The 14,806-nt window shown below is 44.6% G+C and overlaps 1 protein-coding gene across 1 annotated transcript in view; it reads left to right on the top strand.

Moving 5' to 3' along the window:
- Nucleotides 1–223: 223 nt before the first annotated feature.
- Slc39a8 (solute carrier family 39 member 8) overlaps nucleotides 224–14,806 on the top strand; it is a 55,379-nt gene continuing 40,796 nt past the window's right edge. The window contains exons 1-2 of the mRNA XM_075981273.1: nucleotides 224–374; nucleotides 825–1,288. Of these exons, the coding sequence (XP_075837388.1) occupies nucleotides 1,070–1,288 (219 nt within the window). The 5' untranslated portion in view covers nucleotides 224–374; nucleotides 825–1,069. The remainder of the gene's footprint in view (nucleotides 375–824; nucleotides 1,289–14,806) is intronic.

The raw sequence follows: 14,806 nt of genomic DNA, 5'->3' as shown, positions 1-14,806 counted from the left end.
GAAGGGGACTAGGGACCCCATCCTGGAACTGGGCTCCAGGGAGGGAGCAGGCACCCCTGCGACTGGGATGGCAGACCCAGAGGTAGACACCTAGGCTCTGCCTGCGCCTCTGCGTGGACACGCTCGGGAGCTCAGCTTAGGAGAGTGTGACACCACGTGTTACAGAGGCGGGGACAGCACCCTCCCTCCCCCTCTTATCTCTAAAGGGTGCAGGCCGGATCCCAGAGCTTCCCAGAGATAGAGGGAGAGGGGGTACGGAGAGAGAAGAGAAAGAGAAAGAGAAAGAGAGAGAGAGAGAGAGAGAGAGAGAGAGAGAGAGAGAGAGAGAGAGAGAGAGAGATTTTGAACCTCAGAGACCGACATAGACACTAGAGGTGAGAGGCTACCGTCTCCTTCCTATTAGCTTGCCAAGTCCACAGCGTGTAGAGAGAGGGTCCTGCTTAGACTGGGGAACCTCGAAACCTGGGGGTCCTGAAGGCGAGTTTCTCTGCAGCTCCCTGGGGGGGGGGGGAGGGTAACAGTCCCTACCCTTCCACGTCTGCAGCGGGAAAATAAAACCTCAAGACAGGAAGAGGAGTTGGGGTTGCACAGTCGGAGAGGATTTAGTTCCCCGAAGTGTGGCGCGCTTGGGGCTTTATATCCGGGACAAGCGAGTGTCACCACACTGTAAGCAAATCCTGAGGCTTCAGCAAACTCAGCTCCGGGCAGCTGGCCCCGCGCCCGGCTTGGAGTTCGAGACTCTGGCCACGCTGTGCTCTGGGGCCCGCAGGAGGCTGACCCAGTGGCCTTTATCTCTGTCCCCCCCTTTGTTCCTTTTATCTCAGGTTCCGCACGAGGCCTGGAGGGGCCACGCCGCCTATCACCGCCTCCTGACTGTGCTAGCTCTTCAATGCCCTGAAGGTCTGGGGCTGCAGAGGACCGCGGGCACAGAGTGTCTCGCTAACTGGGCCAGGCAGTGACGCGGGACGGTGGCCCTCCCACTCCAAGGGCACTGACACCAGGGCACCCGCGCGGGTCCCTGCATCCGACAGCTCCGGTGCTGTAGGCTCCACACGCTCCACGCTCCACGATGACTCCCTGCCGGGCAGTGGCCGGGCTGCTGCTGCTGGCGGCCACCGGCCTGGGACACCAGGAGGAGGGACCGGAGCTCGCCTTCAGTGAGGACGTGTTGAGCGTGTTCGGCGCCAACCGGAGTCTGTCCGCCAAGCAGTTGGGGCTCCTACTGAAGCGTCTGGGGGTTGCACCCCACCAGGGAGCTCTGGATCTAGGACAGCTGCACTTTAACCAGGTAAGGAGCAGCCCGGTGGTCTATGGTTTCCCCAGATTTCCATCCGCAGGGCAGCCTTTTCTAGAAGGGAGAAGCGCCAGAGAAAGGATTTCGCCAAGTTTTTAAAGTTTGAGGTGGTGACTGATGAGTGTCATTTGATTCTCACAGGTTCGTTCACTGGGGCTCAGGGACTACTTTTAGGGATCTGGCAGCCAGAATGATAAGCTGAGCCACCAGAGGCTTGTTGGGGTAGAGAAAAGTCGATAGAAAGGTGTATGAAGTAGTTGAGCGAGGGAAGCCACCCTGAGACATGTGTCTTAGAAAAGAATGATATTTTTCAATCTTGCCGAAAGAGAGCTATTGACTTAACTTACCCAGTCAGCTGAAGGAACCTGTCACGTGCGGTCCTTATCAGTCTCAGGATGAGTGACCACTCCCACTTAAAAAGCACTCTTGTGTGTATTGCATAAGGCCCTGCCTAACAGCTGGAAGGGCACACTGTACTGGTGGGGAAACTGAGGACACCTTAAACCCAGCTCACAGAAGGGTTGGTGATTCAGTTGGTGTCAGGCTGGGATTGGAGTTAATTTCTAGTCACTGTCCCGTCATGTAAAGTATTTGATTCTAGAATTAATTCAAAATAATTAAACACATGTTTTCAGGCTTGAATTTGAGGGCAGACTTGAACTTTAGAGAGTAATTAGAAATCATACTTGTCACAGAGCTGAAGCTACGGGGCTTGGTGATGGCGGCCCAGAATTCTGAGTTTTAATCCCTAGTACTGTAAACCAAGACAGGGGGCAGTTAAATCAATGCTTCATCTCCCGGTTTCTGCTTGCCCACTCATGTTAAACTGCCGATGAAGCAGTTCATAGATCTTTTATCATTTCGTCTATGGCTAAATTCGTCTATGGGAAATTCTACATTCTATAAACTCTGCTTTGGAAACATGGCATTCTCCAATGAATCTGATGTTTGATTATAATTAAGGAAACTTTACTTAGATAAATTTCCTCATGTTCATCAGCACTATAGTTCAGTTGCCTTCTCCCTTCTTTCCTTCCTTCCCTCCATCACCCCTACTCCATCTTCTCCCCCTCCCCTCCTCCCCTCCTCTCCTCCTCCCCTCTTGGGATTAGAGTTAGACATAGTGTGTCTTGTATGCATGCCAAGTGCTCCACTACTAGCTATAGCCCCAGCCCTGTGATTTTGCTTATGTTAGTAATGTCTTTCAACATTTAAAATTTATATAATTTAAGACGCCAGATTCCCCGATGCTGTGACATGGTCTTTCTTTGACTTAGAAGAGTTTTCTGATGCCCTTATGAAGAATTTTTAAATGTAAGCAGTCTCTAGTTCTATTTCTTGCATATTTTTAAATTTGATTCAATGTTTGAAAGATTACATGTAAAAAGAAATGCCCACATATTTTAATTGTTGCCCCCTCCCCTTTTTTATTTATTTATTTTTTTGCGGCAGGGTTTCTCTGTGTAATATCCTGGCTGTCCTGGAACTCACTCTGTAAGACCAGGGTAGCCTTGAATTTACAGAGATCTGACTGCTTCTGTTTCCCAAGTGCTGGGATTAAAGGCATATACCACCATCACCCATGCATTTTCTTCTTTTAAGAAAAAAAAAGATAGTTTAGCTGACTAGTTTCTAGGTAGGTGTGGTCATTTGCTTGGAATGAAGTTTAGGGACAGGACTTGAACTGTATCTGTAGGTCACATACTGTGCTGACTTAAAGGATAACCTTATCTGGCAGTGTCTGGAGGTGACTTTTAAAGGGGCCAAAGACCCCAAGCTACCCTTGCAAAGATAGTAGAGGGTATGCCTAAACACTGTAGGAAAATTGGTTTTATATGCTAGTAGTACAATTCTTAGTTTATAAGATGGTAGGGTGTCTCAATAGGTAAATTATATGTTGATAACTTTAGGCTCTTTCTCGAGGTTGCATGTGTATTTTCATTATGAGCATCAGAAAGAGGCAGGAAGAAGGCAGTAATTAGCCTGGAAACAGAGAAGCCAAGAAAAACTCCTACACTAATCAGGCTTAACAAACATCTATTTGCACTTCTGTGAAGTCTCAATGAAAACAGCAATCACTGGTGGAATGATGACAATGGTAATCTAGAAGAATCCATTAATTCACTGGTAATTGATAGATAGACTCGCCAAGGCACTCAGATGTGCCCCAGCATAAAACCATCAAATGAAATTTAGAATCTTTAATGTCATCACACTTGAAAGAATGCCCCTTTGGTTCTCTGTCCACCACAGAGCAGAGCGATATAAATTCTACTGTGGGACATTTAGCTATTTGACTTTGAAAGAGTCCGAGAATGTAGAAGGTTTCCTCGGGCCAGAAATTTCTTAATCTTCTACAAGGCCTGTCAACAAAATTGTACTTTTGGACGAGAGCTTTGATAGCAGTTGAATCAACAGCAGGTTTGTCTGATAAATTTGGATGGGGGGCAACCATAGGCACCATTACCTTGCTGCTTTGAGAAACAGAGGTGACATAGTGGAGAGACTGAAACAACCCCGTTTATAATTTTGCCTTTTATAATGGCTACTGTGCATAAGAAGTTAGGTGGAATAACCCAAACTATGTGAGAAAGAGGGCCTTCGTAGCCAGATGGCTCTGGACTGCCCCTCGACTGACACAGAGACTGATTTGTCCCAGGAAGCGCTTGTCATCCACGAGAAAGGCCCAGAGTTCAGAGTATCTAGGAATGATGGATCAGCCTTCCGTGTGTCCCGTGTCGCTTTCCCATTCCCCTCCTTTACTTTCCCTTTATTTCCTGTCTTCAGGAAGTTTATCTCCATGCTCTGTCACGGGGACACTGGTTCAACAGCTCCAAAAGAGAAACCCTTGTTTTCTAGATTAGTATGCTGATCTCTAGGAACACTTCCAAACATTCCCTGGGTTCTGGAATGGATGGTAGGTGGCATTGTGGCCTTTGCTGCACTCCGTCCTTCTGCACCCGGGCTTCACTTCCGCAGCTCTTCCTGAGTGTCCTGCAGCCATCCCCTGCATCAGAGGTTTCTCCGTCCCGTTCCTATTATCATCAAGTTGCCTTTTCTTAGATAGGGTGCCTATTTTTCGACTATTTGAATTTATAAACCATCTTCCTAAAGCAAGGTGGCATTCTTTCTTTGAGCAACAGTCTACAAACTCTTTTTCACTAATGAAGTCCAGATCCTGAGCTTGGCATTTGAGGCCCTGCTCCCTTGTGCCAAGCTTCCTTGCATGGCACCTGCAGGACTATTCATGCTTCTCTGAATTTCTGTGTGCTTTCTCTCAATGTCTTCCCTAGAAGGACCTGCTTTCCCATGAGTTCGCCAATCAAAATAAACATCTTAGAAAAAGCCTAGTTAATCTTGCCCTAAAATCATGTAATCCTCAATTTCTCTATTTTCTGAATTCTCACAAGATTTTTATTATGGTACTATCAGTTACCTATATGTGTTCAACAGGTTCCTCCATTAATGTCTATAAATATCAGTGCTTATTTTAAATCCAGAGCTTATTATATCACTCCTCGAAGCCATCTCATCCCTGTGAAATAAACTATGAATACATCATTAGTATTATTATATTGTTGTTTTTAAATCATTATTACTATTATTATTTTGAAGTGCTAGTAATGGAACCCAGGAATTCTGAGGAGCTAGGCTCATGTTCTACTGCTTAGGTAGTCATCATCCACATCAAACTTCAAGTGCTTTAAGATGGCTGAAAAGCCTTTTTGTGCTGTGTTCTGTATCTTCCAAGCTACCTTTTGGTACCATAGACACTCACGTGCATTGCTATATCTGTTTAGATATTGCATTCCCAGGAGCTTTCTCAGTCTGGCCAAGAGTTTAGGAGGAATTGGTGGCTCTACATCAGTTGATGCAATTGCTACCATCTTGGGGGGCATGATTGGGATCGTTTTCTTTGACAGTTAAAGAATTAAAAGTCAGAAAAAAATCTTGCGTGCGACAGGTGGTGGCATGGGAAACCTCAGACACAGCAGACAGAATCAACCAGTAAAGAAAGACTTTTATTAGGGGTGAGGAAACACACACACTACAGTAAGGCATAGAAAGAGAAAGACACTCTGCCAAGTGGGGTGGGGCTGGGGGTGAGATGGGAAGTTGGGGAGGAGGCTTGGGAGCCCCAAATCTGGCCTCTCTTTGAGGGAGCTGTTTAAAGTATTTGAGTGGGGGATAGTGTAAAATCTTTGAGGGATTTCCCCGAATTTAAGGTTTGGTCACTCTGAACAAAGACAGGGAATGGAATAAGCCAACAACCTGGGGTAAACTTGTCCTGGTCCAGGTCTTGAACTTGTCATACTGATCCACAGGCAGGGAGCACTAAACAACTAGGCCTTTGTCCCAGGTCTAAGAGTATTGGGAAGGAGCTATACTTTTGTCATTTTAAATTATCTTTCTGTCTGCCTGCCTAGCAGGGATCTGTCTAACTGCTAAGCCCTCACAATCATAGTGCAATGCAATACGTGTGTAATTTCATTTGTGTCGCCGCGCTTTTCTGTTTGTGTGACTGCCTCACACCGACACTTCTCTCCAGTGAGACTTGAAACAGGCGGGTGGGAGTGACCCCCTCCTCCCTTCAGGGGCTGACATAGTAACCTGGTTCATACCCTGTATGCAGTAGACATTTTGTTTGGAATTTTGGAGTCATTTTTCTAGGGCCTCAAACTCTTGAGGTTCCCGCCTCCCGGACTTGCGTTTCTAACAGTTAGCGTGAGAGCATGGAATGCATGGGATGGGTGAAGACTGGAACTGAGGAGGCAGCTGCAGTGGGTTTTACAAAATCTCCTGACCATTTCAACCTGGAGGTAGCAGAAGGCGCTTTTAAAGGCTTTCCTCCCAGGCTTATGCAGAAGGCCCCTCCCCCCTCCAAGAACACATATTCTTCAACTGTATTTATTTATTTGATAAGCATGCTATCACCAAACTATGTCCCTGTTCTGCTTCTGCAATCTTTGGCCTGGTATGGTCATTTAGTTACAATGTCTTTTTCCCTCTATTCTTTCTGGTCTTATGATGCTAGAATGTAGATGGAGGTTTCTATCCCACTTGGGTCTTACAGCCATTCAGTCTCAAATAAACACACAGAGGCTTATATTAATTATAAACTGGCTGGCCTATTGCTCGGGTTTATTACTAACTAGCTTTTACAACTTAATTTAACCCATAAATTTTATCTGTTAGCCACGTGGCTTCGTAACTTTTATTGGAAAGGCATTCTCATCTTGCTTCCTCTGTGTCTGGATGGTGACTGCTTCTGCCTTTCCTCTTCCCAGAATTCTCCTAGTCTGGTCACCCTGACTGTATTTACTGCCTGGCTACTGGCCAATCAGTGTTTTATTAAACTAACATGAGTGACAAATCTTTGCAGTGTGCAAGAGATGATCCCATACTACTGTAGGTCTCTGTCAGTAGAAAGATAATTCCTTCCTCATGTAATGGATGACCAGGGTAGCAGTACATAGCAAGAAAGATGTGTGTATGTGTGAATGCTGGTCACTGCATACACAATATACATTATTGTATGTATTCTTTTTTTTTTTTTTTTTTGGTTTTTCGAGACAGGGTTTCTCTGTGGCTTTGGAGCCTGTCCTGGAACTAGCTCTGTAGACCAGGCTGGTCTCGAACTCACAGAGATCCGCCTGCCTCTGCCTCCCGAGTGCTGGGATTAAAGGCGTGCGCCACCATCGCCCGGCTTATTGTATGTATTCTTATTGTCATCTGTTACATATTTTTTTCCTGTGGCAAACGCAATGATAGACATAGTGATGGAAGGCACTCTAGGAAGCATTGATGATGGGTGGACACGTTCTTTTTTCCTTTGGCCTTTTTGTGTCGAGGTATGATAGGAATAAATCTGGCAGCAATGCCTTCCAGCCTGCTGCTTCTCCTGAGACCCTGGGGGTGTGATGGAGAGAGGTGATGCTTGGGTCCTTGTTAATCCTCCTAGATGATGGCTTCCTGATGCCTCTTCACCCCAGCCCTCCCATCGTTGGCAGTGCACAGCGTGTTGTGTTTGCAGGCTTTGGTAAAACGAGGGATCTGCATGATTCATTCATTCGGCTGTGATGTCAAGAGCTGCCTTTGCCTTGGCACCAGGTGTGGGTGAGATCCACTTAAGGAGAATGCTTCTCATTCTTTCCCTATCTCACTCCCAAGTGCGTGTCTTTACCTACTCCCCCACGAGTCATGTGGTCCCTTTTGTATAAAGTGTAGGGATTTCTAATATCTCATTATTCTATACAACCCGTTTAATTATTTACTTGTAATACCACATTTTGTTGTCAAAACACTCTTATGATAAAGGCACCATTGTGTGTCTTCTCTATCAGGAGACTATGACACAGAGATTAGGTACCCGAATTAATGTCATAAGTGGTGGAATCCCTGATAACCTTAAAAGCTTTTGCGGTAGTGCTTACGTTTTTCTTATAGTCTAAGAAAACATTTTATCTAGGTAGATAAGCCATTACCTCATATTTTGAACTATGGCCAGAAGTTACTAACCATCAGTTGCTTATGTGGCCCACTGCTTAGTCAGATGAAGGGAACAGTCATAGGGCTACAAGGGATTGAGTAAGCAGGTCCTTGTCTTCAGAGTGGGAGGTGGGAGGGGGGGGAGGGAGGGACGGAGGGAGGAAGGGAAGGAGGGAAGAAGAGAGAAAGAGAGGGAGAGAGAGAACATGTGCATGCCTGTGTGTGTGCGCTTGCATATGTGTAAATGCGTGCCCACACACATGGAGGCCAGTGGACAACCTCAGCTGTCATTCCTTAAGGTTTTCCTCCCTCATCTTTTTTTTTCTTGGACAAGATTTCTCTGATTTAACTGTCCTGTAACTAGCTCTGTAGACTAGGCTGATCTCAAACTCCCAGAGATCAGCCTGCTTCTGCTGGTATTAAAGGTGTGTACCAGTACCGTCTGGATTCCTGTTGTGTTTTTGAGAAAGGTTTTCTTCTCACTGGTCTGGAACCTGGCAGGGAGGCTAGGCTGGCTAGCCAGAAAGCGTGATGAATTTGTCTGTCTTTGCCCCTCAGCTCTGTGATTTTAAGTATGCCATCGTGCCTGCTATTTTTTTCTTTTTTTAAACATTAATTCTGGAACTGAACTTAGGTCCTGATGTCCTCCATAGCTGCTTCCTCAACACCTCAGAGGCCTTTTTATGCAATAAGTAAATAAGATGGGAAGGTGTGAAAAGTCGGGGTGTGAGACAAAGTGCAGTTCTGGGCGGGAGGTGGCTCAGCAGGTAATGGCACTTGCTGCCAAGGCTAATGACCGGAGTCTGTTCCTCTGGACCCACCGCGTGGAAGGCGAGAACCATCTGTAAACTGGCCTCTGACTTCCACAGGAGTGCCTTGGCTTGCGTGTGCAGGCACTGAGTGTAAAGAAAAGGAAAACCGCTGCTTAACCCAGACGTGCACAGGGGCTATCGAAAAGGAAGATGTTTCCGCTATCCTTCACGTTTGCTCATTACAGATGGGAATTTTGGGTTGATAATAGACAGCCAAAACTTGTGTGCACACACACTAAACAAATAAAGCTAGAAAAGCCACGGTGTTTAAATATCACCAGAGCAAGCCTGCAAGTCATATCACAAGGTCGTACACACTTGGTTCCCACTCTACCAGACAGCATGGACACACGATGTAGGAGAGTTGGGAATAGCTTTGGAAAAATCACAACCTAGTCACCTCTGCGATTCTGCTTTGGTTTAAAAAATACATACTCACGGAACATCTGTTTTTGCCAGTTTTATCTACACAACGTTTTAGTTACATGTTGGATTTCCCAGAGAGTAACGCATTCCCTTTCATGGAAAGAAATTTTCATGAATTCTAATGCTTAGATTGATTTCTCCCCATCCTCAGAGACAACACTTTGAGCAGCAGCTGATCCTTCTTCCATAACTACACTCGAATGTGAGAGAAATACCTGTGTTATTGGGATGGCTTCCAGTCCAGTGCTTACAGCGCACTTTGGAATGGAAACCCTTCTGGCAAAATCCAAGTGGAAATCTTCCTTTAGACAGACCTTGACTGCATTCTGCCTGGGGAAGAGTTTGTGCATGGGCTTTGGGGACTGAGTTGCAGCAAGGAGGGAATGCAGGTGATCAGAGCATGTCTCCAGAATCACTTGCTGTCATATAACAAGGCATTGGCACGAGGTAGCTATCAGGACGGGGAGAAGGAAGTTCTCCTTGACAGCTGTGCTCTCTCTTGGGCTGGTACACGTAGAGCAGGTGGGCGAAAGGTTTGTAGCCTCTCCATGCTTCATGACTTATTCTTGCTTCCTGGTTCTTCCCACAGTAAGGGACAGTGACAGTCAGGGGTTGAATCCTCCCACTGTGAAACCCACTACTTTGCAACCATGACCCTAGTTTTAGTGTGCTTTCTTTAAATTTAACGCACTTTGGAATCCTGCATCATTTATCACTTCCGGTGGTAACCGGAGGGACCTGCTGAGAACAGGATAATGGGAACATAAATAGGAATGTAAAATGAGGCCTGCAGCTGAGAAGGATGGCTGAGTGCTCTGTACAGGAAAGGAAACTGACCCCAGGGAAGGCAACTCTGTGACTGGTTGCTGGAATTTGTGAGTTAACTGCACGCAGGGCAGTGTTCTTGAAGGGATGTACAAGAGTGAAAAGTTAACCTTTATGTAATTTACTTATTAAAAAAAAAGTTTGGAAGCCCTAGACAATCTTAGAAACTACACCATTTTCAGAGACCTAATGGTAGACTCTTCAGCTCACCTAATGGTAGACTCTTGTTTGTAATGGACGCCAGTCACCTTCTTCTCTGACTACTTCCCTGTTGTCTGTTTCTGTAGCCAAGTGTGTTTTCTGAATCCTGAGATTTCTAAAGAAATGAAACGATTGTCAGATTACGTTTGTGATGATGGAATCGGAGAGCTCAGAAGTCTTCAGAATGGAGTTCTGTTTAATTTTGGTTTCTGTCTCCTTCCAAAGATTCTCTGTTGTTTCTTTTGGGCTGAAGTTTAAGGGAGACGAAAGCATAAGTCAGTGAATCAATGGTGCTAAACTGAAAAGTACCATTACATCCTTTTAATCCAAATATTTAACATCTTTGCTTCAGAAGTTTGCCTACTTTTTAAAGAAATATATACATGCCTAGCTGAATAGTTAGAGGAAAAAGAAAAACATAGCCTCTAAAATAAATGATCTTAGACAAAGCCCCTGAGGCGGTTTTAGTTCTGTGAGCCTAGTTCAGTCTAATCCATGCTTGTCACTACTTGGGTGAGTCCTTCAGATCTCTGACTATTTTAGACAATGTAACAATGGTTAACAGTGTGGCATCTAGCCTCAGGCTGAAATTTAGATTCTGTCACTTAGTAACATATTTGTCCCAGTCAAATGACTTATTCCTTTGCTCATAGTGTTCACCTTTGTGAGTGGAAATGGATGAGCCCTACCCATAGATAGGGTGGTTTGAACGGAGGGTGACTATGTGAGAAACAAGCGTAGTGCATCTGCTGTATTTCAAACACTCATGTATCCAGTGTGCGACTTGACCTAACAACAAAACCAGAATCCTTTCCTTGAGCTGCTTCACACAAAGAGCAGTAAAAGAGACAATGCTTAGAAAACGATCAGTGTGTACCTGCCTCAGACCATGTGCTGAATGCACAGCCATTGTCCTCGTAATACCATTAACTGATATAATTGTATCGCATGTAACGTTGGGGACCTGAACACCTTACGGTCAGTCAGTTTATAGAGGAAGGGATGGTGTGAAAAGGCAGCCAGGATTAGTGAGATAAAGAGGTCATGGGGAAGCATGCCAGCTTGGGGACTTTAGTTCTGGTGACTTTTACTATGAGAGAAGCCCTACCACTCTGCCTCTTCTTCCCTTCATTGAGCACTGGTATGTTCCGAAGATGTCAACCTTAGGTGTAGAGTCTAAGGACAGGAAGAGTACTTGAATAGATACTGGAATTATGCCTTCCCCCCAGAGGACCTCTCAGGCTGTTCTTAGGAATTCTCTGACCTTTTTTCTTTCTTTATACCCTTTGTATCATCCCTAAAATGTAAGTGGCTTGGGGGTCCATACTGTGCTTCTAGAAACTGTTAGATTGTGGTTTCTAAGCTTAGATCTACTTCTAAATCTATGCAAACCTCGATATGGATTTTGCAAGCCAGAGAACCCAGGGCCCTCTTAGTTTAGTTGAACCTTAATTTGCTGGGAGAAAAATCAGAGAAATAGTCATTTTAGTCTCCCTGGGAAGAGAAGAAACTCATGGCTTCTTCTAGGATGGGGAAGAAGAGCAGTAGGGTAGGCGTCAGACTGATGAGGACAGCAGTATCAGTAGTATGATTTGAGATGAGAAATAGATCATGTGCCATGAATTAATCATTCATTCTATGGCACACAGGCCCTTCTGTTACAGGTCACGTGGTATCACTGATACCAGATCATGGGTTTGTGTGAGGAATCATGATGGAGTATGGTTTTCTTCAAGAGCTGTGCTCTCAGGGTTCGGTCAGTATGGGCCACTTTACCTATATCTATTAATATGAGAAGCAGTTCTTGATCTTGGGACGAATGGCATTGAAGTACATGTGGCAGGAAGCATTGAATTCCTATTATTCTAGCGGGAACAATGGCTAATATCTGCGGGTGTGCCAGGCATTGTGCGTGGCGCTTCCTTCTGTACCATCCCGTTAGTTCTCACAGTCCTCTGGGGAGACGGGGCTGCCAGCTCTGATCCTCAGTTCTTTGCCCTTGTTGATCTGGAGCAGATGCTGTGTTGGTCAGGCAGCTCTGTTATGAGTCCCCTGAGTATTCGCTGGTTTTGGTGCCTCCTTGTGTGCATGACCAGATCAAGAATTGCCTGAGTGCCTCCTCCATTTCCTCACTTCCCAGCCACTTCTCAAAGCACTATGGTCCGATGACTCCCACAGCTTCCTTGAGATTATTCTCCACAAGGTCACCTGGACCTTGATGTGTTAAACACAATGGATGTGGCTCCTGGCTCACCTTTCTGTGGATTTTTTATGATGCCATTATAACCTCCTTGAAACCTACCCTTTCCTTGTTTGCAGCCATGCCTTACTTAAATTGCTGTTAGGTTCTTTTTAATGTTTTATGAATTTTTCCTTCGTCTTTCAATATTGCTGTTCTTAGAATTCCTCAGGCCCATCTTCTTTTGAGTCTACACACTCTCCCAATCCCTTTAATCTGTATACTTACCTCTTTCTGTATTTGTACCTATTTTCTACCTGGGTTGCCTTGGTGTAGATTTTTCCCTTGGGATTCAGCTGTGGTCATAAAGACTCAACATGTCTGCACTTGCCCCAAACTGAACTCACCAACTCCATCTCACCGTCAGACACTCGAGAATCCTGTTTTCTCCCCACCAATGTTAGGTAAGACCTGGATCTTACTCTGTTCTTTCAGCCCCCCTTTTTTTTTTGCCTCTCCTCTCCTCTCCTCTCCTCTCCTCTCCTCTCCTCTCCTCTCCTCTCCTCTCCTCTCCTCTCCTCTCCTCTCCTCTCCTCTCCTGTCCTCTCCTCCTTCCACTATTTTTTCTCTCTTTCTCATGTATAACATACATGAGTCCTATCACAGTAACCTAAATGTCTGTTATTTGATCTGAACGCCAGTGTCCCTCTTTGTGTAATGGAGGATTCTAAGTAAACACCACTATTGTGAACTTGACATTAACTTTAAGAAATTGGTTTCAGCACAACTTTCTAAATTAGTTCAGTCCAGTTAAATGGCTTATTCGATTGAAATAAATCAGTAATTCTTTGTTTTTCTTGGAAATGAATTTTGAGAGCAACATGAAAGCAACATATATTAAAATTTCAACAATATGTTATCCGAGTAGAAAGAAATAATGAGAAACTATTATATTTAATTTCTGAAGTTTCCAAGATTCTTTTTTCTTGTGTAGATATAGATATTTTTCCTTATTTCATAAGTACATCTTTTAGAAAGATTTGGAAACCCTGATATCAATGCTGAGATAATTCTGGGAAATTTACATAGAATAAATGTAAAACGTATGCCTTTAAAAATGATCCCACATTTCTCAGAATTCGTTTCAGATATATGTCCTAGTTTTAAATCTCCCCTCATGTGCCTCCCTTATATCACAAACCTTGGTAGGACTCAAAGAAATATAATATGCAGGAAGTCCATCCTCCCTAGATGTCCATTGTCTGCTTAAAATGTATGCATTTTTGTAAATAGATATTATAAGGAAGTTATAGTAAGTGCTAAACAAATAAATAATATGAGTATGGGGTTCTAGAGAGGGAGGAATTAACCTGACAATGTCAAGTCCTGAAGGTGGGTTTCACAGGGGGCTTTGCAGAACAGGAAGCAGTTAGATAGTTTGAGATAAGAGTATCAGAATTATGGGTCATGAGGGTATAAAGTCACACTGACGGAAAAATACAGGATTTATTAGAGCTTGGTTAGAGTATAGAGTTTGTGGATGTTGGAAGAAGTATTCCTCCAAAAAGGGAAGGGTTTATCCGAGATAGATAGTTGAGGTTTTTAAGTGTCCTAATACTCAAGAAAATACATAGTTTCGAGAGTTTGTTTTTGCTATTGTATGTGTGTATGTCTTGGGGGAGAATGAGTCAGAGGAGGCGGTGCTAGTGATGTTTCTAACAGAAGGAGTCTTGTGGTGTTGTAGGACAAATAGGATGAGGGCTACACAAGATTACATTAGGAACTCTGCTATTAGAAGTCCTCTGCTATGTGACCGTGGTGGTTTGAATGAGAATGGCCCTCATAGGCACATATATTTGAATGATTAGTCACCAGGAAGCGGCACTCTTTGAAAAGATTAGAAGGATTAAGAAGTGTGTCCTTGTTGGAGTAGGTGTGGTCTTGTTGGAAGAAAAGTGTCACTAGGGGTGGACTTTGAGGTTTTAAAAGCCCATGCATGCCATGGCCAGTTTCTCTCTCTCTGTGCCTGTGGAACAGGATACTACGCTCAGCTGCTCTTGAGCACCACACCTGCCACGCCTGTTACCCTGCTCCCTGTGTGATGATAATGGATTAAATCTATGAAACCCTAAGCAAACCACCAGAATAGTGATAGCTGTTGAGTACCAGCCTCAGCACTCTCTCAGGGTTCAGAACAGGACTTCTAGGACTAGAGAAGCCTGGCTTGGGAATGGGATCTTCTGGGGTAGAACAAACTGACTGACTTGGGCATGTTTACCTGTATGTTTCTTTATTCCTTGGGGGAAGATGCAAAAAAGAGAGAAGAAGAAGGCCGTAAGGTATAAGTATAAGGCATAAGAATAAGGGCAAAGCAAAAGGTTAAGGCATAAGGGCCTAGGGCTAAGGGTAAAAAAGGGGGGTGATCTCCACAAAGCTTTCAGTTTATATAGGCATACAGACAAGTTAACAATCTCATAGGCGGTAACAACAGTATCAAGCATGCATTTTCACAGAGTCATAAGAAACCAGTGGATCTAGCAAGGGGCACCTTATGTCTCAGAGGGGTGTGGCTGTGAAGTT

The sequence above is a fragment of the Microtus pennsylvanicus genome, chromosome 7 (genome assembly GCF_037038515.1).
Source record: "Microtus pennsylvanicus isolate mMicPen1 chromosome 7, mMicPen1.hap1, whole genome shotgun sequence".
NCBI lineage: Eukaryota > Metazoa > Chordata > Mammalia > Rodentia > Cricetidae > Microtus > Microtus pennsylvanicus.
Note: the sequence above shows the minus strand (reverse complement) of the source record. Positions and strands in the feature narration are given on the sequence as shown.